General features: G+C 44.3%; 1 protein-coding gene across 12 annotated transcripts in view; it reads right to left on the minus strand.

Annotated features, from left to right (window-relative positions):
* Window positions 1-2,246: 2,246 nt before the first annotated feature.
* The window catches only part of LOC111855149 (disks large-associated protein 4-like), a 195,628-nt gene continuing 173,330 nt past the window's right edge, over window positions 2,247-24,544 (minus strand). For all 12 annotated transcript variants that reach the window (XM_023833873.2, XM_023833872.2, XM_023833866.2 and 9 more), the window contains 6 exons: window positions 17,128-17,504; window positions 16,841-16,929; window positions 15,650-16,092; window positions 9,930-10,021; window positions 8,834-8,986; window positions 2,247-8,493 (listed from right to left, as the gene is read on the minus strand). In XM_023833873.2, the coding sequence (XP_023689641.2) occupies window positions 8,248-8,493; window positions 8,834-8,986; window positions 9,930-10,021; window positions 15,650-16,092; window positions 16,841-16,929; window positions 17,128-17,504 (1,400 nt within the window). In that variant the 3' untranslated portion in view covers window positions 2,247-8,247. The remainder of the gene's footprint in view (window positions 8,494-8,833; window positions 8,987-9,929; window positions 10,022-15,649; window positions 16,093-16,840; window positions 16,930-17,127; window positions 17,505-24,544) is intronic.

A 24,544-nucleotide genomic window follows, 5' to 3' on the forward strand; every position in this document is an offset into this window, starting at 1 on the left:
CTGCTTGCTATATATAACATGCATTCACTGAGCACCCTATTAGGAACACCTGTAGAGATGCCTATTCATGTAATTATATAATTAGCTAATCATGTGGCAGCAGCGCAATGTGTAACATTAAGCAGATACGGGTCAGGAGCTTCAGTTAATGTTCATATCAAACACCTGACCTGAATGGTTTTGACTGTGGCGTGATTGTTGGTGTGAGATGGGCTGGTTTGAATATTTCTGTAACTCCTGAGGTTTTCATGCACTCTACTCTCTAGAGTTTACTCAGAATGGTGCAATATATATATATACAGACGGAAGTGCCTTGTTGATGAGAGAGGTCAGAGGAGAATGGGTAGACTGGTTCAAGCTGACTGGAAAGGCTATGGCAGTGTTTCCCAACCCGGTCCTCGGATACTCCCAGACAGTCCATCTTTTTTTGATCCCTCCCAGCAGGAACAAAAATGCGGACTCTCTGACAGGGAGCTGGTAGGGAGGAAAAACGTGGACCGGCCAGGGGTCCCCGAGGACCGGGTTGGGAAACACTGGGCTATGGTACCTCAGATAACCACCCTGTACAACTGCAGTGAGCAGGAAAGCATCTCAGGATACACAACGCATCAAACCTTGAGGCGGATGGGCTACAACAGCAGAAGATGTCGGGTTCCACTCACTCCTGTCAGCCAAAAACAGAAATCAGAGGCTGCACTGGGCACAGGCTCACCAAAGTGAAACAGCTGAAAAGTGGAAAAATGCAGCCTGGTCTGGTGAAGGATCTTGTTTTCTGCTGAGGCATACAGATGGTAGAGTCAGAATCTGGTGTCAACAGCATGAATCCACAGACCCAACCTGCCTTCTGTGAACAGTTCAGGCTGGTGGTGCTGTAGTGGTGTGGAGAATGTTTTCTCAACACACTCTGGGGCCGTTCATACCAAACGCTCATAGCTTGAATGCCACAGCCCACATTGCTGCTCACCATGTCCCTTCATGACCACAATTTATGCATTTTCTAATGGCTACTTTCTAATGTCTACTTGAATGATAATCCATGATGCCACGAAGCAAAAGTCGTCTCAAACTGGTTTCACGAACATGACAATGAGTTCAGTGTTCTGCATCCAGATGCACACCTTTGGGATGTGGTAGAACGGGATATTGGCAGCACGGATGCGCAGCTGACAGATCTGCAGAAAGTGCGTGATGAAATCATATCAACGTGGACCAGAATCTCAAAGGAACGTTTCCATCATCTTATGAAATCCATGCCATGAAGAACTGAGGCTGTTGAGAGCAAAAGGAGGCCCTAGCTACCTAGTATCAGTATAGTGTTCCTAAAAAAAGTGCTCAGTGAATGTACATCGTAAGTTTATTTAGTATGAAAAGTGACAACAGTAATTTCTCCTATTCAGAGGCACCTACTTGTATTTATGAACCGTTTCTCATTTCTTCAGTTTAATCCTTAGTTGCATTTGAGCTGGAGGGTTTGGTTTTACTTTTGAGGAAAACTGATCAGCCTTGATCTGATTAGTCAAGGTATAGTAAATAAAAGCAATTTACATGGCAGTAGTGGGGGGTCTGTGGCATGCTGAATCATTTGCACGTGGCCGTGATCTCTGTCTCAGCCCTTTCAAATGTTAAGTGCTTCCATTGGACTAATTAACACTTCCCATTCTTCTCTGCCTGCAAACAATGTCTCTGGATATACCACAAATCACCTGCACTGTAAATGAATGGATCACCTTTACCATAAATTTGAATTTAGAATTAAGTGATCAGTGGTCATTGTCAACACACCACAGCAGACAGTGCGCAACAACGAAATGTGACCTCTGCATTTGACCCATATGTGACTTTTGTGACATAGCAGGGGGCAGCTAATTCAGCGCCCGGGGAGCAGCGCTTGGGGACAGTACCCTGCTCAGGGTACCTCAGTGGTGACTTGCTGTTGGGGGAATCGAACCTGCAATCTTTCTATTACAAGTGCGCTACCCTAACCATCAAGCCACCACTGCCCACCGTCTCCAGATCAAACAACACAGTGTCTGCTGTTTGTACATGACAATAGACATTTTCAGGAAACTTTACATTCCACAAATGCATCCTGGAAAATAATGGCTAGCTAACTAAATATTGTCAAAAAGCTAAAAAGCCATTTTTTATCATGTCATTCGCTTTTCTGACACATTCACAGAAAACATCTTTAGGGGTGATACTTTATTTTTTCCCGAATCGCAGTGTAGTTAACAAAACAGAGACCGTTTATTTCACAAAGTTTATTATTTCGGAACCTAAGCCTCATAGCTTGTTATTTTCATTTTGCCCTTTGTAACTTTATAAATAATATCTAGACAGACCCTTAGAAGCAGAAGATTTTGTGTTTTATATCACAAAAACAGTTTTGCCACACAACCCCCTCAGAAGAATCTGAAAGGAAGATATTCAGCGGCATTGAATAGTGATTTCATTTTATGTGACAACATAATTTGGAGTTCTATAAACAGACCATTTAAACATCATTTGAAACTAATTCAGATATTATGAATGACATCCATAAAATTTAGTTTTGAACATATTGCCATATAATTCCATCAGCACGTCAGGTTTTTAATACACCATTCAAAAGCCCAGTAAGACCATTTAATTCAGGCCATTACATTTCAAAATATACAGAGGCCTCTGTCCTTATGAGGCTGTGGATTTTCATATATATAAAAAAGAAAAGTAAAAATTCTTAAAACAAATCAATAACAACATAAACTCTTAGGAACAACCCTGAATATATTTGGTGGATAATTGTAAATTCAAAATATTTAATTCACTTTCCAGTGAATTTTTTTTAATGTAAGTGTAAACCATCCTTTATGAAAAGGAAAATTTGATGCTCCATACATTGTTAACCAAAGTTCAACAAGCAAATAGGTTCAGTGATCTGGAACACTAAGTAAGACTGGACCAAATCTAGGGAAACTGCACAGCCTGCTGCTCTGCCTAACAGACTGATCACACTGATGTAATGTGACGTGGGCCGCACTGCATACAGCCAGTGCCTCAATGCCAGCCTTCGCAGTTCAAATAACGAAAAAGAAGGCCTAGTTTGTGAGCGGTCGGAAAATGAAATTACACGCAAGCCTGCAACATGTAGACGCACACCCTGAAAATCTTTTTTTTTTTTTAAACTCACTTTTGTCGACACAAACTGGTTAACAGCTGTGCCAGTGTCAGAATGAATAAGCACCTGTTTGCATCTAGAGAGCTGCCTGCTTGGATGACCGCGAGCTGAAATGAGGTCGAGGAACTGGACCCAAACATTTCAGTGCATGTCCAGCTGGATAAATAAATATGCAATAATAATAATAATAATAATAATAATAAATAATAATAATAATAACAAACTAATTAAAGAATGAAATCCCTCAATTGGCCAGGTTCTGTGGAGACATAGTATGTTGAAGACACACATTTATGTCAAAGCAAGATGTCACGTGATACTTAACTCTTAGAAAAGATAAGAACTCAATAGGCAGTATGCTTGGCCATCCAAGCTGTGAAGAACAGTGAAGAACAGTGAAGAACAGTGAAGAACAGTGAAGCAGTTCTTAACAGAGCTATGACACCATGCAGCAATCTTAGGGGCCAGAGGTGCCTATATACTACAATAAAAACAACGAAGCAGTGAAGCATGTTTGCAAAGACCAGGCAACTTCATTTCCCACCAACAGTTATTAGTATAAACTACTGTCCCTTCACCTTACAGGTGCTGGTCTGTAATAGGGGTTAATTGAACTAGAAGATGATAATTTGAGAAGTGAGTAACTCAGGAGACTAATAGAATCACGTCCAATTGATAATACTCATATTATAGGTCTTGACCTGCACGTCAGTGTGAAACATGGATGTTACAGCTGACTGTAGACCTCTTCATTTATAGCTGCCATTGTCCCTGAATAGCCAAGGCTTGGAAACATACAAAAAGAATTCTGGGAGCAGAATTAATTAAAGAGGAATGGATTCAAGACTCCATACACAGTCACTATAGAAAAGGACCATGTGAAAATGTGGTTGTTTTTTTTTTTTTTGATTGTCATTTGTAGACACTGCCCTAAACTTACTTTCCAGGTAACCGTGCAAAGCAGTGTTATGGTTTGGCATTGTAAGCACCCCAACAATGGGTCACATGTAGGGGGGCTGTGGCAGAGGTCTAGCTGTGCTCTCAGTTCTCACAAGACCGGGAAGCACACAAACTAAACAGGAGATGGGAGCAGGATGGCAAACATGTGGAAAGGGCCGCTGTTTCCGCACCCTTTGGCGCTCAGCAGAGTGAAGTAGGACGGTGCACAAAACCAAAGCCTGGGCATTTTGGCTGAAACAAGCCAGCTAGTGACAAAGAGGATAAGGATAAAGGCAGAGGATAAAGGTGCTGGGACCCAAAGGCTTCAAAGACACGGTGCATTATACATTCTAGCATATTTCACTAAATTCGGAGCTACATTTTTAAGCCTAAAAACTGGTTCCTATACACTATATTCCAAAAAAATTCTGATTTAGTACATGTAATAGAATTCATGGATAACCTTCAGTCAGTAAAATATGTGCTTGTTTTGAAAAATAATTTATTTTAATAAACTTAAAATAAATTTAATAAACTACTCTAAAGCAAGTGTGTTGCATCCTCACTGTATCACAGGCACAAACAAGGACAAAAAGTCACAGACAGAGAGATAGACAGACAAACAGAATATGGAAATGGCACTTGTAGAGGTTCACCCCAGGGCTGCAATGAGAAAGTTCAGCCAATAAGCTGGAATAGAATAGTGATACTTTATTCATCCTCATGGGGAAATTGTGTTTTCGCAGCCAGTGAGCTCTCGGGTCAGCCAGTGTGCAGTGCCCCAAAGCTGGGGGGGGGGGGGGGGGTAAGGTCCTTGCTCAAGTGCCCAACGGCAGAATCAGTCCATCGGCCCTGGGATTCAGACCAACGACCTACTGAGTGCAGCTACGGGTCCGAACCCGCTGAGCAGCACTCTCGGATGGCTCAGGTTAGCCAGCTCAAAACTGGATTGTGGTCTGGGAGGAAAACTTTTACAATCTACTGACACAGTGATTGTCAGAAGCAACCCGATCTGTTTCTGTCCTGTGAAACAGGGTTCAGGAGGGTCATCTGCATCAGAGACATGTCCACCTCTCCCAGAGCCCAGATCCCTTAGCCCTTACCAAGGACACTCTAAGGGGGCATAAAGGTCTTTGGTGGCACAAATGGGCTCATAACGCCGTCTTGCGATCTGATAGTACCAAAAAAACCTAAAAAGAAAACAAAGCAGGCTTTCATCCTGTGGACTAACCACTCGTCTGTCATGACAGATGAATCCTCAGTCAGCATCATAGATTGGAAATGCTTCTCACCAAAACCCACTGCCATTTACAGCTTCATGAATTGAGACAGCGAGAGAATGGTTTGTCTGAATAGGTTTCCAAAAATACTCGAGTCGCATACTATCAATTTCACACATCTTCAATTTAAATGTTTGTTAGGATTTCATGTGCTCTCTATTTCAGATAATGTGATATGATCATCTACGTACATATTGCAAAGAGCTTTCTCTTCCAGACCTTTCAACAGGACCTCAGCAAACCTTTACTTACAGACTGGAAGGTTGTACCAAATTTTGACTCCAGATATAGTTGTTTAGGTTCTGTGTTGCTTAGATTACCAACACCAGTAGTGTTAGGTACACTTCTTTATAACAATTATGATAAATAAGAATGATGACAAATGCACAATGAAGGACATTTAATGATTTTAAGACATAAAGGGACATTTCAGCAGTTTGGTTGGTGTATGAAATAGAGAAAAAAAAACACACCCAAAAGTAGACAGCAGACTGCAGTGAACTATATGACTCCTTTGGAAATTTCAAACATTCACTCCTGCATTCACCTCAGATCTCAGCACGAGAGACTGCTGGCTGGGGCGGGGGCCGTCTTCATAAGTACCATGCACACAAGGAGTGGGCTAGACCAGGCATCATTGGAAAATGTGCACTTTTTGTAGAACTATGTATTGCCCTTCATTTCTAATTATTCAGAATTTATGATGTTAATGTGCAGATTTTGCAGCGCTGCAAAAGCCAAAAGCTATACATGTCAGACACGTCGCCGTTATCGTCGTCCTCGCCACACTGGCGTTTCTCCCCGTCACCGGTTCGGAATCCACCACAGTTGCCCGTTTTCCCTTTGAGTACCGAAACATGAAAATGTACAACCGAGTGACTTAAAATGATGCAAACGACAAGATCAATAGCTAAATAATCTCTTTTTGGCAATTTGTAGGGTTCATACCAGGCACGCAGCCAGGTGGAAAAACGCCCCTCCCAATTTGCTTCAGGCACCCAACTCTGCTTGGCAACTTTTACTGAGAGGGGGGGCTCCTCTGGCCGACAAAATACGGACTACTCATGGCTGCCTGACTCTCCACGAAATTTATTTCTGGCTACAGGCCTGGTTTATACTGTATTTTTGTCCCCATTCTGTTACCTAACTGATAATTTTCCTTGAAAAGCAACCCACTTTGAAGCCTCGGAGAAACCAGACCTCACATCACACACACAGACAGAATATTTCCGCTGAGGGTTTTTCAATAACTGGTGGCGATCGTGCATAAAGTCTAAAGAAAGATGGAAGAGGAAAACTTCACATCTCACATAACAATAATGGCATTTACAACCAGAGCGCCTTTAAGAACCTGCAATGTACTGCACGTGCAGCAGAACAGCGGCCACTTTAAGGAACTCCCTTGCATGGACACTGACCCCAGTGTCCCAATTATTCAGTTAAAAAGGGGAAAAAAGGGTCAGTAAGAGTGGAATTGGACAATGCCTTTTGTCAATTATGTTATGTGAACCACGAAACCAATTTTGTGAATCTAACTCCCAAGTCGCATATAATAAACATCTTAAATAATATTTAATAATGAACAGATCCATGATAAATGTTAATTAGTCGTCTGGATGATTACGACTACCCGGATTTATGGGCTAGAGGTAACAGAGTTATACTAGCAGATCAGCTCAGGTACTGCCCATTCATGTGGATGATTCTACGGAATTTTAAGTATGCATCGTGGGGGGCGGGGGGGGTTAGTTACCACCACCATCAAAACACCTGAGCACCCAGGTGACCTGTGGGACAGTATCCATAATGCTACAAGACCCATTTTATAACCCCACAGGACGTCTGCAGCGTCTTCAAACGTGTGCCTGGCAAAGATCTGGCTTCCCACGGATTCAAATGTACCGTTGGAGCAAATATTTTGGCAACGTACTGGAGTGTGTATAATGAACTTTCTCGACCCACTGCACAGAGCATTAGGATGTTAGCATTGGCCTCCCTCTTTGCCAGACCATGGAGTTCATTCGAGCAGAAAGGATTCCGCCACCCAGAACCAAATAAAAAGAAAGAAAACCAAAAGCTCTTCGTGTCATGGGGCTCTCATTTCTGGGCTCACCTGCGAAGATACTATCCTGACCCCTTCAAGAGGGTTCAGAACGCTCGTTAAATATTAAATACACAGACACACATGGACAGGTGCGGTCAGGGACCTCATATGGTGCTAAAAGTTGAGCTCTGTGGAACAATCAGGGAGAAAAGAGGAGGGGCACAATTAACAGAGTGGGGGCAGGGGGGATATTCCATACATCCTGTTTCCAGGCTCTCACTCTGGCTGCTGCTGCTTGTCCTGGGCCCATCCAGACACAAGCCCCCATTTTTGGGGGGAAAAAAGAAGCCAAACGGAAGACACCGATTGAGGCACAAAAATGTGCAATGCTCTCCCTGCCCTTGCGTGCAAAGGAGAGGGGGTGTGACTGGTGGGGGGGATGAGCGGCAAGAGGAAAGAAAAGGGGGCTGACACTGCAGTCCAGGTGCTCAAGGACGCCGGCATTAAAATATTAGAACACGCAAATTTCTGATATAGTTCTTCATTTGTAGTAATAACAACAACAAGAACAACATTTATATTTACAACGACGGTAATAAAAGTCTTGAGGTTTTCCATGGCAGCCATGAGAAAGCAGGGCCTTCTGGGACGCTCTTCGTGTTCAGGCCGTACTCCATGTGGCGCCCTGGCCTGCCCTTGTGGTTCACCCTCTGCTGGGGTTCTGTCAGAGTGGCCATAGGGGCGGTTGTGGGGGGGGGGGGGGCGGGGTTCAGGGGAGTAGGGGGCGTGTTTCGTTTGTTTCTCACGCCACCCAGCGCCTCTCGCTTTCAGAGGCGTGTCTGCGCCTCGGGCACGTAAATCTCGATGCTGTCGGCACTCTCTGTGGCGGAGTTCTGTCGCACAGACGCGGCCCGCTTGGCGGCCATTAGCCGTTTGCGGGCTTCCTGCCGCTGCTTGTCCGCCGGGTCGCTGCTGCCGCCGCTGCCGCCGCCGACGCTCCCCTTCTCCCGGTTTGCTGCCAGCTTCGCCTTGCTGGGCTTCTTTGGCACTGGAGGGGGCTGCTTCTTATCCTCCTAAACACGCAAGGGCATCATTTTGGGGTTAGCGTGGGGGGGGGGGGGTTGGAGCCTCCACCCATTTAAAGGGGTCCGGGGGGATGTATTGGCTGGTTTTGATTAATGGGAAGGTTACAACCCCCCACCCCTTCATGATTTACGCCCATGACTCCAGGGGTGCTGGGTGATGGCTGACCATGCGCTCTGACCCGCTAACTCACCTGTATATATGTCCGTCTCTCTTACGGAGAGGACAGGATATGCAAAAACTATCCAATTTCTCCATGGGGATGAATAAGCTGCCACTATTACTCTAATATTAAAAGTTGAGAGGCACGGCGGGCAAAGGTAAAAGTACCTTCTTGTCTGGCGAGTCGGAAAGCTGCCAATCGTTGGACTTGAGGTGGTAAAGCTCGTCAAACTTCATGCTGATGTCCTCAATGGAGAGCTGCAGCAGGTCCCAGAAGCCAGCCAGGTCCTGGGCAGTTGGCCGTGGGTTGGCATCCACATTCTTCAAGGTCACAAAGCAGGAACAAGGTTATTTAAAACCAAAACAGAGAAAAAAACACTGCTTTTGTCAACTGGATGGAATGCAAACCAATGAACCTGAAAATAATCTCCGAAATTAAAAAAATTAAAATTAAACCAGCTCATGATCAATGTAAAGGAACAGGCAGTATTTCAGCAAAGTTAATGTGCTTTAAAGACACAGACACTAGGGGGCGACATTCTACTATTCCTATAAAGAAGAAAAAACATTCTTTGCGGATTGTAGAAAGATGCAGAAAGAGCAACAATAATCAGCAGTATGGAGTAAAGAGTGAGTATTTGTGGGTGGAAAAAATTTAGGAAGGGGGACCGAATTGATAGGGAGTGTCGCCCTGGGACAGCCTGCAGAGTTCAGCAAGATTCATCAGACACAGCAAGCACTGTGTTATGAACAGCAACTTCTTCCATCCTCACGTTGATTTGATTCAGAAAGTGTCACACACATCTAATTCCAAGAGTTTTGAAGATTTCAAGCTTACTGCCTCAAATGCCTCAAAATTCTTCCATTCTGATCTTTCAGGAATGTGGTAAAGATGGCCTTGTCCAATCAGGTGGGTAGAAAAAAAACCAGCACTGGATTTTTCAAGCCATGGTTTTCCTCAAGCGTGCAGTATATGCCGGTGTTTATCTCATGCTATTTGCATTGTTTAGCTTGAGTTCCACGTTAACGCTGAGGTTACAATAATGACTAGACACTGGATAGTTGGGTAAAGGTTACACAAGAAAACATGTCTAATTTTGGTTTCAATAGTTATGTGTCAGGATGGGGTTTTGCAGTGCTAATGAGTGTGAGTAACTGGTACATTCTGGCCTTGCTGAAAACACGCAAAATGGTCGCTCGCCTCAGTCACCCTCGCAGAAGCGCCGTCTATGTCGCCGTGTGGGGAAAGCAGACAGTTACTCACCAGGTTCTGGTCGCAGAGTCCTCGAAACTGCTGGAACTTCTGGGACATGAGAAGCTGGGCACTACCTATGGCACTGCGTACCCTCCCCAGCACTGCGGGCACAGAGAAACGGCAGATTAAGGACTGACCTGCAACCACGGAAAGCGTTTTTAGCAGAGCTCTTGGAGGAATGCCAACAAAAATCACCAGTGGAATCTGCGAGACAACACAGTCCTGCCCCTCACTGCAGCTGTCTCACGTAGGGCTGTGTCATGTGGGCGAGTGTCCAGGAAAGCAGCTGCCCCCCCACATTTCCCCTCCCAGCAGCTCACTGGCACAGTCTGGGTGACCCATCCTGGGGTCCGAACAGATCCAGAGTCTGAGACCATTAACATGGAACAGCTGACGAAGATGGTGCTATAAGCAGATTGAAAAGTATTTAAAGGTTCTACCATTTTGAGAAAACACTAATGCAATCAGCCTTGATAAGACATTCTTGGGATCACGGCATAAAGATCAGCCCCAGCTCAGTATGAAGCTGTGCGACACACTGCGTAATACAGCAGGGTGAATGTCACAGCAGTCCCCTCCCCCCACAGCACGCTCCAACTTAGCATGCCCGCTGTACTCGCCAATGCACTCCCAACTGGCTGATTAGGAGCAGCGGCAGTTTCTTTAAGACAGTGATTCTCAAAGTGTGGGGCGCGCCCCGTGGCAGGTGGGGCACAAGAGACCTGGGGGAAAGTCGTACAGGACTGATGTTTAATATCGGAGTCATTTTCAGGGCGGAACAGAGGATTCACATCGGTACCGTTAGCAACCTGCTCGTTCACTGCTATCGGAGCCTTAAAAGGTCAAAAAAGACAGATATTTAGCAGGTAGGAAAAGAAAAACAGGTGGTGCTTCTGAGACACATGAAGCAAGTGCTGAAAACTGGCAAAAAAAAGGCCAAAAAGGAAATATGATGAAGCATATCTCACTCTGGGTCTCACTGTTGGTAGGAGATGAGGAGAGACCTGACTGTATTTTATGTTTGAAAAACTGGCAGCTGACAGCATGAAACCCAACAAATTAAACTAACAAAACACCTTGTTCACCTCTCTTCACAAGTTTCTGCATTTGTTCTTATTTATACAGACTGAATTTTTATTGCTGTATTTCCGGAAAAGTGCAAATTCTGCTTAATTAGCCTTTTTTTTTTTTGAAAAAGCACAGACTATTGAAGCAGTGTAGTGACAAATGTCACAGAAAGTTGTTTGAAGTGAAAGTTGTTTTTTTGCTTAACAAAAGTTACTGAAGAAATTAATGTTAATGAGTTAGATTTTATCTAAATAAAGTTACACCTCGGCTTTTCTGTTATTGTTTTGTTGAGGTGGGGTGTGCAAATATTTCTTCCTGCCAAGTGGGGAATGATAGAAATAGTCTGAGAACTACTGCTTTAAGACAAAGCAGAGGTTCACCAAAAAAAAAGACATTTAAAAAATGCTACATTCATATCACATAAAACATCATATTAAAGAGGCCTTATTATGCTTTTCTGATTTTATTCCCATTCCTTCAGTGTGTTATATAGCTTTATGTGCATATAAGTGGTCTGCAAAATCTTAAGGGTCAAAGTACAAGCCAAAGGGAGTAACTCTCACCACAGAAACAACTCTTCTCTGATCTGTCTGAAACACCTCGTTGAAATTCCAGTCTTTACTTCCCTACCATGGTGAGGTCGCCTCCTAACACAACCCATGTTGGCTGCCTACCAGCAAGGATCCGTCTACAGACTGTAAAACAGGGGTGGGGCATATAAGGCAAGCTGACCAACCAGGAATGCCGACTAATCAGAGCCCACTGGGCTCATCAGGGGTACAGCTAAAAACTCCAACAAAGCTTTTCAGACAGATGGTGAAGAGATGTACAGTATGAGAAAAGTAGTGTGTTTTTGGAACACTGAAGCACGTAAATCTATTCTAGACTCCAAACATAAAATTATGAACAGTGAAAATGAGCATAATAGGTCCCCTTTAATACCAATATATAATCCCAATGACCATTTCCTGTTCAGAAAGTACTGTGCAAAACAGCACCACCTCTAGGTTGATAAACAGAACTTTAGTGAAGAAAAACATTTTCTGCCTCACTAAGCTCATAGATTTCAATGTGTTTCTCATCACCATCTATCTAGTAGCTGATTGGACAGCTTTGGAATGTGACACGGTTTTAAGCGTACCCAGTGAAGCATGCCTCACCTAGCCTTTCTAATGATGCTTTATAATGCTCATCCCAGCCCAAAGATGGACACGTTTACCCATTCAGAACATGTGTTCAGCCATCAGGCAAGATTGTTTTGTGGACAAGGAATTGGCATAATAATAGAAGTGAAAAAGGCAAGTGGTTGAAATACTTTAAATATTGTTCTTTTTTTTTTAAATTATTATTATTACTGTATCAAAGGAACATGTCATGACAGTCATATAATTAAGCCTTTTTGGAAATGGATTAGAGTTTGCACCTGTGCCGTACTGTATACAAGATTAAATAAAATGCTTAATGTTGTGAATCAATACAGGCTGCAGTTTGTGTATTTTTGGATAGCAGAATAGGACACCCCCCCCCACAAATTTTACTGTCATGAACCTGAGCAGGTGAGGGAGGGCCGATCTCCTTCATTTATTCAGATGAAAAGAGGCAACGCTAGTGAGAATTGGCAGCTTGATCAACGAATGTGAGCATGTACAGTCAGCCAAACACAATGACACAGAAAGGGAAACCCGTGAGATTCTGAAAAGGCTGAGGTCCCGTTAATTAAACTGCATCAGTCACTTAAGGGACACATTGGGAGTGAAAATGCTGAAGTAACCGGGAGTTCTCAGGCGTGCTTTCCTGCTGTGATGATGCTCTGCCTTTCATTGGTGTGTGTGTGTTGTACGTGTAGCATAAAACAGTAATGTAAAGCCATATAACCTACTCATATTCAGTCTAAAGTTTGTTTCAGTAAAAGTTTTGTTCAGCGGCTGTTGCGTCTAGGAAGAATCAGTAGTGGGGGTGGGGGGGGGATCAGAAGGCTGCAGAGACCTTTATCTCTGATCAAATGTGATCAGGCTATGACTGGCAGAGACCTTCTGATTTGATATTTCAACATTTGTTTGGCAATTCGATATGCATTGTGAAATTACGTACAGTATTGTGATTACGAAAGTGACATTGCTCTTTTTCTTCTTTTTTTTTTTACATTTTGCTGACGAGAAGTCAGTCTCGGTTAAAAAAAAAAAAGTTTGTTGCTTTCAACATAATTTCTCTTGAGCATTTGAGATCTAATTAATAATAATTTATACTTTTAAAAGATCCCCATGGGGAAATTCTCTTTACGCCTCCACCAGCTTGCTCTCCGTAGGTGAGAGTAAGCTGGCCACGAAGGGCAGCCAACCATTGGCGTGCGGGGGGGGGCTGGGGGTTAAGGGCCTCGCTCAAGGGCCCACGGACATACCAAGGCTGGGCTTGAACTGCACCCACGTCTACATTTAAAGTAAATATCTTCTTACTTTAAAGACCCTTATTAAGCAGTACTCAACAAATAAAAGATCAACAAAACCGTTTAATACAAACTCCAGTACTTACAGCATTAAGAGCTTTTTAGCAGTTAAGGGATCAGAACTAAAAATGTGGCAAGCAGAACAGCAATACTTTACTAACCCCTGGGGGGGGGGGTTAGTAAAGTATTGTTAAGTAAAGTATCCCTTTTTGCCTCCCCCATCTTGCTCTCCATGAGACACACAGACACAAATACAGGTGAGAGCAAGCTTGGGGGTCACAGCACAGGGTCAGCCAGCGTGGAGCTCCCCCGGAGCTGGGGGTTAAAGGCCTTACTCAAGGGCGCGCCGGCACGCGACTATTCGGCTGCGGCTGGGGCTTGAACCAGTGACCTTCTGATCACAGGGACAGAGGCTTAGCCCGCTGAGACAGACACGCCCCTAAATGACATGCACACCCAAAATTCCACTTTTACAGTATGCATTATGTATGCTACTGTGAACAAGAAGGGGACAAAAATGAAATCGGAACTGACAACTTGAAGAAATCTACAGCAAAGTGGAATTCTCAACAGAATATCTTGTAAACAAGTACCTCCACATTACACTACTGTTGGGGAGCACTGGGTTTTTATGCAACAACAACAGACGGTCAGGTTAACATGCTCGGGGGTGAGGATGTTTCTTTGACAAGACAGCTGCAGGTTTGTGGTCGTCCGACTCGGGGCGGTGCCAGGAAAGATGCACACGAATGTTACTGCTGCTATGTATCTGTGCTTCATGTGCTGTGGGGAGGGCACCAAGTTCCAGAAGGGGCACGAAAATAGCATAATGATCACCATCATAATCACCATTACGAATGATTTAAATTTAACATGGAGCAATAGGCACCATTAAACCATTATACAAGATATACATAAATGCTCAAAATAATAAAAATGAATCATGAAGCCCCCAGTCTCCTTGCGGTTGGCTTGACTGCATGGTGGTGCAGTAGTTAGCACTATTGCCTTACATGTGTGGGACCCAGGTTCCGTGTGTGTGGTGTTCGCATGTTCTCCTCATGTCGTCGTGGGTTTTCCTCTGGGTACTCTGGTTTCCCTCCACGGTTAATTGGAGTTACTGAATTGCTTGTAAGTGTGCATGTGTGTGTGTGTGTGTCTGAAGGCATGGTGTGTGATTGTGCCCTGTGATGGGTTGGTGCCCCACCCTGGGTTATTCCCTGCCTTGTGCCCATAGGCGTCGGACCCAGCGTGACCCTAAATAGGACAAGGGGTCACAGAAGGTGAACGGATGGATTTAAACTCTCGGGGTGCTCAAAAAATTTCCACCAAAAAGAATCCCAATTTGTAACTGAATTGATTCTCCCCCGACTTCTGATAATCAGAGTGACGAAGCTGTTGGTTGGGGGGGGATGGGGGGGTTACTGACATTTGTCGCACTGAATTCTATCTGAATAACTGCATTCAGATTCCCATTCAGCTTTCAATTAGTGTATTTCTTATAAAAAAAAACAAGTTTAACCTTGTTTTTACAGCCCAAACTCATCCAGCATTTACTACTAATCAAGTAGCATCAAAAAACCTAAATCACACAGTGTGAGTGTATGTGTATGTATATATGTGTGTGTGTATTATTATAATGTTACTGTCCAGTAATTAATCAACCAACTAGGAGTCCAGCGACCCCACAGCCACGACTCAGTGCTCCAGAGAGTGTGCTAATAAGCATTTGGTCACAACAAAGCTTGTGACATTTACACCCATGCTTTTTTCCCCACCAATTTTTCCCTCCACTGTAACCAGAAGTAATGCAGCATTTAACTGAGCAGCAGACTCAGAGCCAGAGCTTATTGATCCCAGTCTTAGGATGGACCTGCCGCAGCACTCGCATGACTCAGGTACAACGCAAGGCTAATATATATATATATATAAAAATGACCTGACTACCAACATAAACATGCATTGCAGCCCCATGGAGATGTGGTGTGACGGAGGGAGATACTGATGGTCTGGCCAAGTTCTTTAAAAACAGGCCCTAGAAGGAAAAAAAACCCAGGAAGTCTCCGCTAATGAAACTTTTTTACTGCTTCTGAGACTCTGGCATGTCAAGGTGACTTCCTGCTTCAGCACACTTCTTAGAGGGCTGCACTGTAACAGCCCGATCTCCTGGGGCAGCGCATGTCTCATTCCAGTGCAGCTGCAGTGGTCTGGGGCTCACCCTCCTCCGACAGCTGGTGGTCTTTGGTCTCCTGCTCCATCTGCTGGCACCAGCCCTCCATCCGTGCCGTCTCGGCCTGGAGCAGCTTGAGGAACCAGTGGCCGTCTCTCCGGCAGGTGGGCGCGCCGACCGGGGGGGTCTCGCCGGTGGGGACGCTACCGCCATTGCTGGTCACGCTTTCCAGCCAGGGATCCGGCGGGGGCAACGAAGACGGGTCCAGCGCTGGGTCCAGGCTCTCAGAAGAGGAGGACGACGACGAGGACGGGGCAGAGGAGCTGACCTGGCATCCGGTGCCACCCTCACTGTTGCCCTGGGTGTTGGGCGCCGGCTCACTCTCTGGCTGCGTGGCGCTGTCAGCCACTCCCTTATCTGCTGGCTTGGGATCATCCTGGATGTCACAGTCCGCTTCCGGCTTGGATGCCATGCTGCTGGAGCGGTTGAGCCTGGACACACACAGGGTTCACAGACTATGGTTACGGCTATATAACCACTTTACACCCGGGATCCCCAGCAGTGGCCCAACCATCAGAACGGAAACCAAAGAGGGCAGCAGTCACCGATGTCTCAAGGACCAGGTCTGACAACTCTAAGTTAAACCAAGGCCGTTCATCAGCCACGAAAATGAAAACATTTACAATGAAAGCACATCATTATGGGATAAAACACAGATAGCATGGCAGTTAAGCATGCAGACTGAAGGCTGCCAGCTTGAGTAGAGGAAGAACACAAAACCAAGGTGCACAGCCGTAAGAGCTCCAACATCCTAATCAGCTGTGCAGATGGGTGGCATTTGTGAAAACATAACCATGGGCTGATGTCTGTAGCCTGGGGCCCCCGGACGTCATTCCCCTTGGGGGTGTGCGATGAGGAAAATAAAAACAACAGCTTCAGCGGCCCCTGATTGGACTGTGAGTCACAAAGGTGCACAAACAGTTTGAGTAAATTTTCGAACCCTGTAGTGGCAAGGGGGAGTTTACCCACAGGAGGTTCTGCGTTATTTGCTCTTTTATGTGGAGCCTAATTTAAATCTGTCTCAGGGGGTGTATATTTTATACATACATGCTAAAAGCAGAAGGTAGGCGTTGTGGGTAAAAAAAAACAAATAAAACATCCAGGAAGGCCAGAGCCGGAGAGTGGGTGAGGAATTCAGAACCCGTGAAAAGTGAGGACCCACCCCTCCTCTGCACTTACTGCCAGCTGTCTTCCACCTGGACACCGATGGACTGGAATCTGGTCAGGGGTGGCGTTTCCTCTTTCTGGACCGGCAGAAGGCAGTCCACCTAGACATCAATCACATTATTGGGAAAAACGAAGCCAGTTCTCCATAACGATTTACTCTTGGTGAGGACCACAGCTTACTAATAATAAAACAAACACAAGAGAAATTCATCTGCATCGCTGTGAATGACAATCCCGTTACATTTCAATGTAGGACCAAGAACTTAGCTCTCTGCTCTGAGCCCCGCAGGGACGCTCACCTGGATCCCGATGGACGAGAGCTTCCTTTTGGGTCCGAGCTCAGCTTGGGGCTCCTTGGGGGTCAGGGTGTCCGGGGGGCTCTGCGCCGTGTCATGCTGCGACTCCTTGGGGGGGCTGCTGGGGGTTGGGGGCTCCTGTTGGGTGGTGCAGGGTGAAGGCTGGGTGGCATAGACCCGCTCCGGGCCGTCGGGAGGGTAACTGGGCACAGGCCGGCTGGCGGAGGGGGGAGCCTCAGTCCTGCGCTCCTGGTTCTCCAGGTACGTGTCGTGGGCTGACTCTGTGCTGCTCTGCACCGTGACGGAGATGAAGGGCTTGGCGGCAATGCGAGGCGGCACAGGGGGCGGAGTCCTCTTACAGGTGGTTATACACGTGGAGGCTGCAGGGGATGGCAAACAGGCGGTCTTAGAAGCTGCAGCTGGAGGACGCACTCACACACACAGTGTCCCTGAATGACAGACACAGGCATTCCTACGCAGACAGCCGTCCCATTAAAGTCGTCTCGCTTTAAGTAGCCCCACCCATTTTCATTACTCGCAACATAAATAAGCATAGGGCACGACTGACAAGTGTGGGCCTGCCCTGCCCTTCCCAGGAAGCACTGATGATGCACTGGGGTAACTTCCTCTGTGAGCCTCACTAAAGGGAAACCAACGAATAGGCTGAAGTCATAAAGCAGCAGCTCTAAAAGGAGATTCCACAATGAAACCAAACAGGTGCCAGCAGTGGCAGAGCATATAAGCTCAATCAACGTGGGTTCACATGTATACATTTGAACATAAGAAATTTACAAACGAGAGGAGGCCATTCGGCCCATCAAGCTCGTTTGGGGAGAACTTAACTAATAGCTCACAGTTGTTAAAATCCTACCTAGCTCTGATTTGAAGGAACCCAGGGTTTTAGCTTGCGCTACACTAACAGGAAGACTATTCCATAACTAAAGAAGTGCTTTCTCAAATTCATTTTAAAATGTATTGTCTAGTATTTAAACTTGTATAGAAATAGCTATTTGGCTGAACAGCATCTAGACTGGTCAGAATCTTATATACCTGGATCATGTCCCCCCTTAGTCTCCTTTGCTCGAAGCTAAAAGAGAATATCTAGAGTATGTGTTTTTCAGGTACTTCACAACTCATTCCCATACACCATATACATCCATCACGAAGACACCAGGATTTTAAAAGCTAGGCATCTTCATCATTTGCGGTTCTTCCACTGGCTTCCCAGCTGTAGAAGATCTATGACCACATGCGTAGCTGGGTTTCCAGATGCAGATGAGCGCCATCTAGAGCCAAAACGGGACCAAGGAACGTTGGGCCGTGAAGCCTGTGACCATTTACAACGTTTATAAAAATTTCCCATGCCTGCCCTGGAATCACTTTCACACATTATAATACACAGAGTCATTTGATAACAATGGTATTTATTGATGCTGTTAAGGCTTTAAATGCAGCTTTTCTTTCTGTACCGAAGACACCCAGAAAACCGAAGTATGCGGCCACCTTAATAGGTGTTCATTAGTATCAAATGCAATCAACATCATTTTAGCAATACGGCCTGTAGGGTCCCTGAGGTGAGCTTTTTGCTCACGGGAGTTTTACTTACACAAAAATGTCCTGAGGGCAGAATGAAAAATGACTGGTTTCAGGAAGATAACCAATCAGATTGCAGAGAAGGTGGGTCCAAACAACTAGAGGAGGGAGGTCCAAGACATCTGATTGATGTTCATTGGTTATCACTCTGGACCAATCATCTTTTTGTTCAACCCTCAGAGTTTTTGCGTAAGTAAAACTCCCATGAGTGAACATTTTTTTATTCTGATCCCACCCACTGTCCTCAATTGGTTGACATAATGGTTGGGGTTGGTCAGCAGGACTGATTATGCAGTTACCTTGAGTGTAAATTAATATGTATTTGTATATTGATGTTGCTCGTAAATGTAACCATATAATGTTTGCCATACAATTGGTGTGTTTCATTAGAGAGTAATGACGTCATTTAAATTGTTGTCTTCCCTCTCCATGCCTCTGCTAGTATTAAACAAATAGTGGCTGTTAATAAAACTTTCATTTTAAAAGTGCTCCTTTATTAAAATGAGTAAAGCACTTGCCGCAATACAATTATTTGCGCTCTGTGTGGGGGTCTGCTGCATCTAAAACATTCTGCGCCCTCTTGGGTTGTGGAGTGACACAGAATGAACAATATAGCACTGTCGTTTTAAATATGGAACAGATTGTTCTCGCTGAAGTGTTTGTTTTGTCCGGAAGTCATTTGAAGTGTGCAGCCACCTTTAATCTAGTGTTCTGGATAAAGAAAACAAGGCTGATTACTTCACCCACAGATTCCACAGCTGGCTTCTCCGGCCGCTCAGGCTCGCGAGGGGGTGGGCGGCCCCACTGCGCCAGCTCGCACCCGGGTCCTCGGCCCTCACCCAGAGCACAAACAAAATTCCAGAGAGGAAAGTAGGCTGACCAGAGTCTGACACAACCCACAAGAGTAATGCATGCATAAAGATGTAGATAAAGACAAAGCAATACAGAGGAGACAGAAGGGCTATATCGTGGAGAGGACACACAGACCAACGCCATCAATACAGAGGACACACAGACTGTTGGTTCTTGGGAAGGGGAGTCCCAGTGACATCGGCACTGGGGGAGGAAAGGAAGGGTGTCCCTGTGAAGAAAAAAGTCCAAATAACCGTGGAGTAGGTAGTGTTCTTTGGAGGGGCGGGGGGTTGGGGGTAGGGTGACAGTAGGAGAGAGGGTCCACAGGAATTTTGGCCACATTAAATGACACCAGCCCGCTTACACAACCCCCTCACACTTTGGTCTGACAGCTGGGAAAGCAAACAGGGCTCATCCTTATGGCACATCAACCTCTCCCCCCCCCCCCCCAGTGTCACTGCACTGGGACTCCATTACTGATGCCGTTGGTCTGTGTGTCACATCAACCCCCCCTGGATTACAGCACCAGAAAATGTTTTGTTTTACCTGCTACTGATGTTAAATCCTAACAAATGCATTATAAAACTCTTCGGTTCACTTCTGAACATGACATGACACCCCCCGCAACCAAAAAAAAAAAAAAAAAAAAAAAACCTGATCAGACCAGACCGGGGGTCCATACAGTAGCAGTGTCTCATACTGTGAAAAATCAGACCCTGTCCTTTGCGACCACTGCACCCCCCGGAAGTCTCCCAGCAGAGGACAAAGAGAAACATTATGCCTTGTCAACACGAAAAATTCCAGGCGTTCCTGAAACGCATAGGAGGAGAGTTCTGAGCGGCCTGTTCATGTGGAGCCTCGAGCAGCACCCACAGGTCGGCCCACTGATCCCTCCAAGCTGCTGATGCTACAGCTTCTTTTAAAAATCCACTTCAGGATTCCCTCCCCCTTTATTGCCTTCTGTCATTTATTGTAGTCTGTTGTTAATTTGTTTACTTCAAAGCCACAATTCTGCTGGAGAATCCTTGTTAAGCACATTGAGGCAACCATGTTGAGGAGGATGACATTTAAAAATGAATAAATATAAAAGCCAACAATGTGTTCCCCAGAAAGCCCTGTCACCCCTCCAATCTAATCCCTCCTCCTCCCACACCCCCAAACTCCACAATCTCCAGCTCACCAACACTCTTCCCATTTCGCCAAAGAAATGTTTATAGCATACACTTTCTGTGACTTGTCTCAGTGTGATTAGGTTCCCCAGATCTGCATTTGTCATTGTCCTCTCACGTGCCACCACCGAAGATGTTTTCCCAGCTGGAGTTCCTGAGCTGTCTCACCCGGAAACTTTTGTAGTTCCTGGTAGGGATGGGCAATACCACTGATTTTTAATTCATTTAAATTTTTTTATTTGATTCAATATCACAGATATTGTTTGGCAGCACCGACACCGATCCAGATATTTTTTGTGCGCATTAAATGAGGCAAGTTGGTGGTGTTACTGCAAGTTGTGCCAGACGGAAAGCTGACAAAGCACACTTTCTGTTATTGCTCCTGGAATCCAATACATTTCCATTCAGTGGAAGGCATGGAGGAGCTAAGGCAAAGCAAAATATCCTAGATAATTATTAAAATTACTTGTCAATGATCGCAACCCAGTTGCTTATCACAGTCCTTGCGATATATGGGAGATGAAAACTGGTATCTCAGTACCATAGTAGCCTGCAGTCCAACGCCGTGGCGTACAACCTCTGTACAGGGCTACATGCATCATTGAGTGTTGACCATGATTACACTAACAGCCAAAACACTGAACCATGCACCTTCAAACAATAATAGATGGTAAAGTAATCGCTGCAGTGCACTGAAGCAGTTAGTATGGGTAGCAGTGCAGTAGCTTAAAAAAGTATTAAGAAATAAATACACAGTAACACTTTGCTAAAGTATCTATAGTGCATTACTGATACCTTCATAATGTAATACAATGATCCATATAACAATTAATAAAGCATTACAGCATCTTCTACTGACAGTCATAAGGCATTATAGTGTTGATTATAATTAGGAATGGACCAATTCACGTTTTCTCAGTTCTGATCCGATACACAGCTGCTGATACCGGTACTAATTCCGATTAAAGAGCTCTTTTTAAATTTAAGATTTTAATATAATAAATATATAATAAATAGTTATACTTTATATTATCTAGCAAATAGATGAAAAAACATATGCCAAAAAATTATATAATTATGCTACAAGAAACCTACATAATAATGAACTGTTCCACCTTGTAGCACAGCAATGTACATCTTGTTATAAGTGTTTTTGAGGCATTTTGTAGTTCCATTTGAATATCTTCCAAGCGAAGTGATGAATGCTTAAAATGCCCCACAATTTCTCTCGCAACACTGCGAGTTACACTTCGTTGCGATAGCAGTCACCCCTGTATCACAAGCTGTAGCCAGTGAAAACAGCCCAAGTTAGCGACTCCTAAATCATACATTGTTTTTTTCATATTACATGCGCGTCTCGCACAATTGCGTGCACTTTGTTTAGTGGGATTTTCCACTAAACGCTACTTCCACCTCTCAAAATTTTGTTTTTACAAAGATTGCAAATTGCTGTGCATCACGCACAGCTTCAAATGGGTGGAAAAATAAAGTTTAAGTTGACCTCTTATTCAACTGCCATGCAAAGTCTGGTGATAGGAGGGATTTCTGTTGTGTTTCAGAAGATTTGTTCAATAGAAAATGGGTTAGTTAAGATTTGCTTATTTTCAATGTACATTGTTTTCGGTACAGTTTATAGTTGGAGGAGGTATACATTTCTGGATAATTAAAGTTGTCACTATTTTGTCACTACTGTGTAATAAGGAAGAACATAAACCATATCCTTCTGCTTTTAAATCAAGCTAAACAGTGGCTTCCCATTATATGGGAGCCCTGACCAACCACAAAAACTTGAAGTTGGACTAAGACACCCAGATAATGTGATTGCGTGTCGATTTACTCCTTCAATTGGACTCAAACTGGCCTAGGCGTTCTGCACATGCTCGACAGTTTCCTCTTGGGCTTTGACCCGGAACTAACAGAAGAAGTCGCAACACAGAAGTAGCATGGAGCATAGCAGAGGACGTACAGCATGTACAAAATGTACCGCTCTGTAAAGCTGTCCAATTCAACACGCAACTAAAGGGCACTTTTCCACTGCACCAGGTACCGTACTTTTGGTACTTCAAGAAGATACCAAAAGCACAGTACTTCCAGGTGTTCGTTTTCCACTGGCATAAAAACTGGTACCACAGCCAAATGACATCACAACACGAGGCAGGGTATTTTATACTGAATTCGAAAAATGGCTGCAGTAGGACTGGCCGACGTGCGATATCGATACCAACATCGCATATTATGCACATCCAATTCTTACATCGCTAGTCAGGCATCGTGGAAGCAGACATTTCTAAAGCTACATATAGGCTAGTAGGAATCCATGCACTTTATTTTGTCTGCGTACAAACTGAGGTAAAGGGAGACAAGGGCACGCATGTGTGTACAGGCACGGAGATGCACGAGTGAGAGGGGACTGCTACCTGCAGCAAACATTCTGTAGTAGTTCCTGACGCGACAGTTTGATGAGTCCGAAATTTTAGATATCCGACCCTATTTAGCGATGCTACTTATTATAGCCTTTGTGTAAACTGGGAGGTATAGACCAACACATCCAAAATATTATGGCCCTGTTGCATGCAGCAAACAGAATTTTTAGTAACAGCCAAAACATAATTCATATTATGACAGGTTAATACTGAACTGTTTTCAGTTACCAATTTTAGTGAATCTGAACATGTTTATCTTGGTAAGGACAGGGGAGACTTAAAATAAAGACTCCAGAGAACAAAGAGGTAAATGTAATCAAAGGCTTCCTGCATATAAATAAAACAATAACACAAAACAGACACTGCCAAAGCTCTAAAAACACACAACAGCCAAATTAACAAAAAAAATAAATAATAATAAAAAAAGATCCAGACGGCAAATTATAAACAAAAGAAATGTTGACAAACTTGTTTACTGGCACTAACAAGCAGTGGTGGCTGATGGCAAACAATGGAGGTGATGAGACGATAAACCTTCCCATTGTGGCATGTAACTCCACAGGCTGCCTACTTTATGTACTTTATTGTGGTAAAGAAATACGCAGTAAGATAATAGGTTATGTTTATTTCTTAAAACAAATATGTATCGGGGTAATAGATGTAACAAGCAGTTACTGAAAACAGTGTTTCATGCTTTTTTCCCTTTAAATTAGAGAGAAGGTCAAAAAGTCTGTTGTATTTACACCTGTAAAGAGATTTATAATAACTTTAGGAAAAAATACCAAAATACTACAAGAAAAGGACAAATAGCCAATGAGTATGGAGGCAGCGACATGTTTTCCTAAATAAGGGGATTAGCTGGGGTAAAAAAAAAAACAAACAAAAAGGACAATGCTGATTTGTAGGAGAAGATTCGGATTTTCGTATTATACCCATATTGAGGTAATTCAACTTTCACTTCACCTGGTCATCTAGCTGTGTCACTATTTACGATATTGCAATGCATTTTACAATGTTATAACAGCTAATTTTTCCAAAGAAGAGAGCAAATGTGTTTTAAAACTGCAATGTGATTTTAGCGTTGAGTAATTTCAAAGTTAGTCGTTTCATAGTTTAATCTGAAAAACAGAGGATGTGCTACCACTATGGATCAGCTTCCTCTACTAACAAGGCCTTGGCGCTTCTAGGTCAGATTCCAGCAAAGGTGAGCTACACCACTATGCTCAGGATGGCTCCACAGCCATCGCCTGCCAGTCTAGTTTGTAAAGCTGCACTACCTGCCTGCATCAGCACTGTGCGCATGGCCTGCTCTCACTGGCTGTTGACAGATGAAAAGCTTTGTTTTTTCCTGCAATAGACAGGTTCACCCCCATCAGAGTGTCA

Source organism: Paramormyrops kingsleyae, chromosome 6 (assembly GCF_048594095.1).
Source record: "Paramormyrops kingsleyae isolate MSU_618 chromosome 6, PKINGS_0.4, whole genome shotgun sequence".
Lineage (NCBI taxonomy): Eukaryota > Metazoa > Chordata > Actinopteri > Osteoglossiformes > Mormyridae > Paramormyrops > Paramormyrops kingsleyae.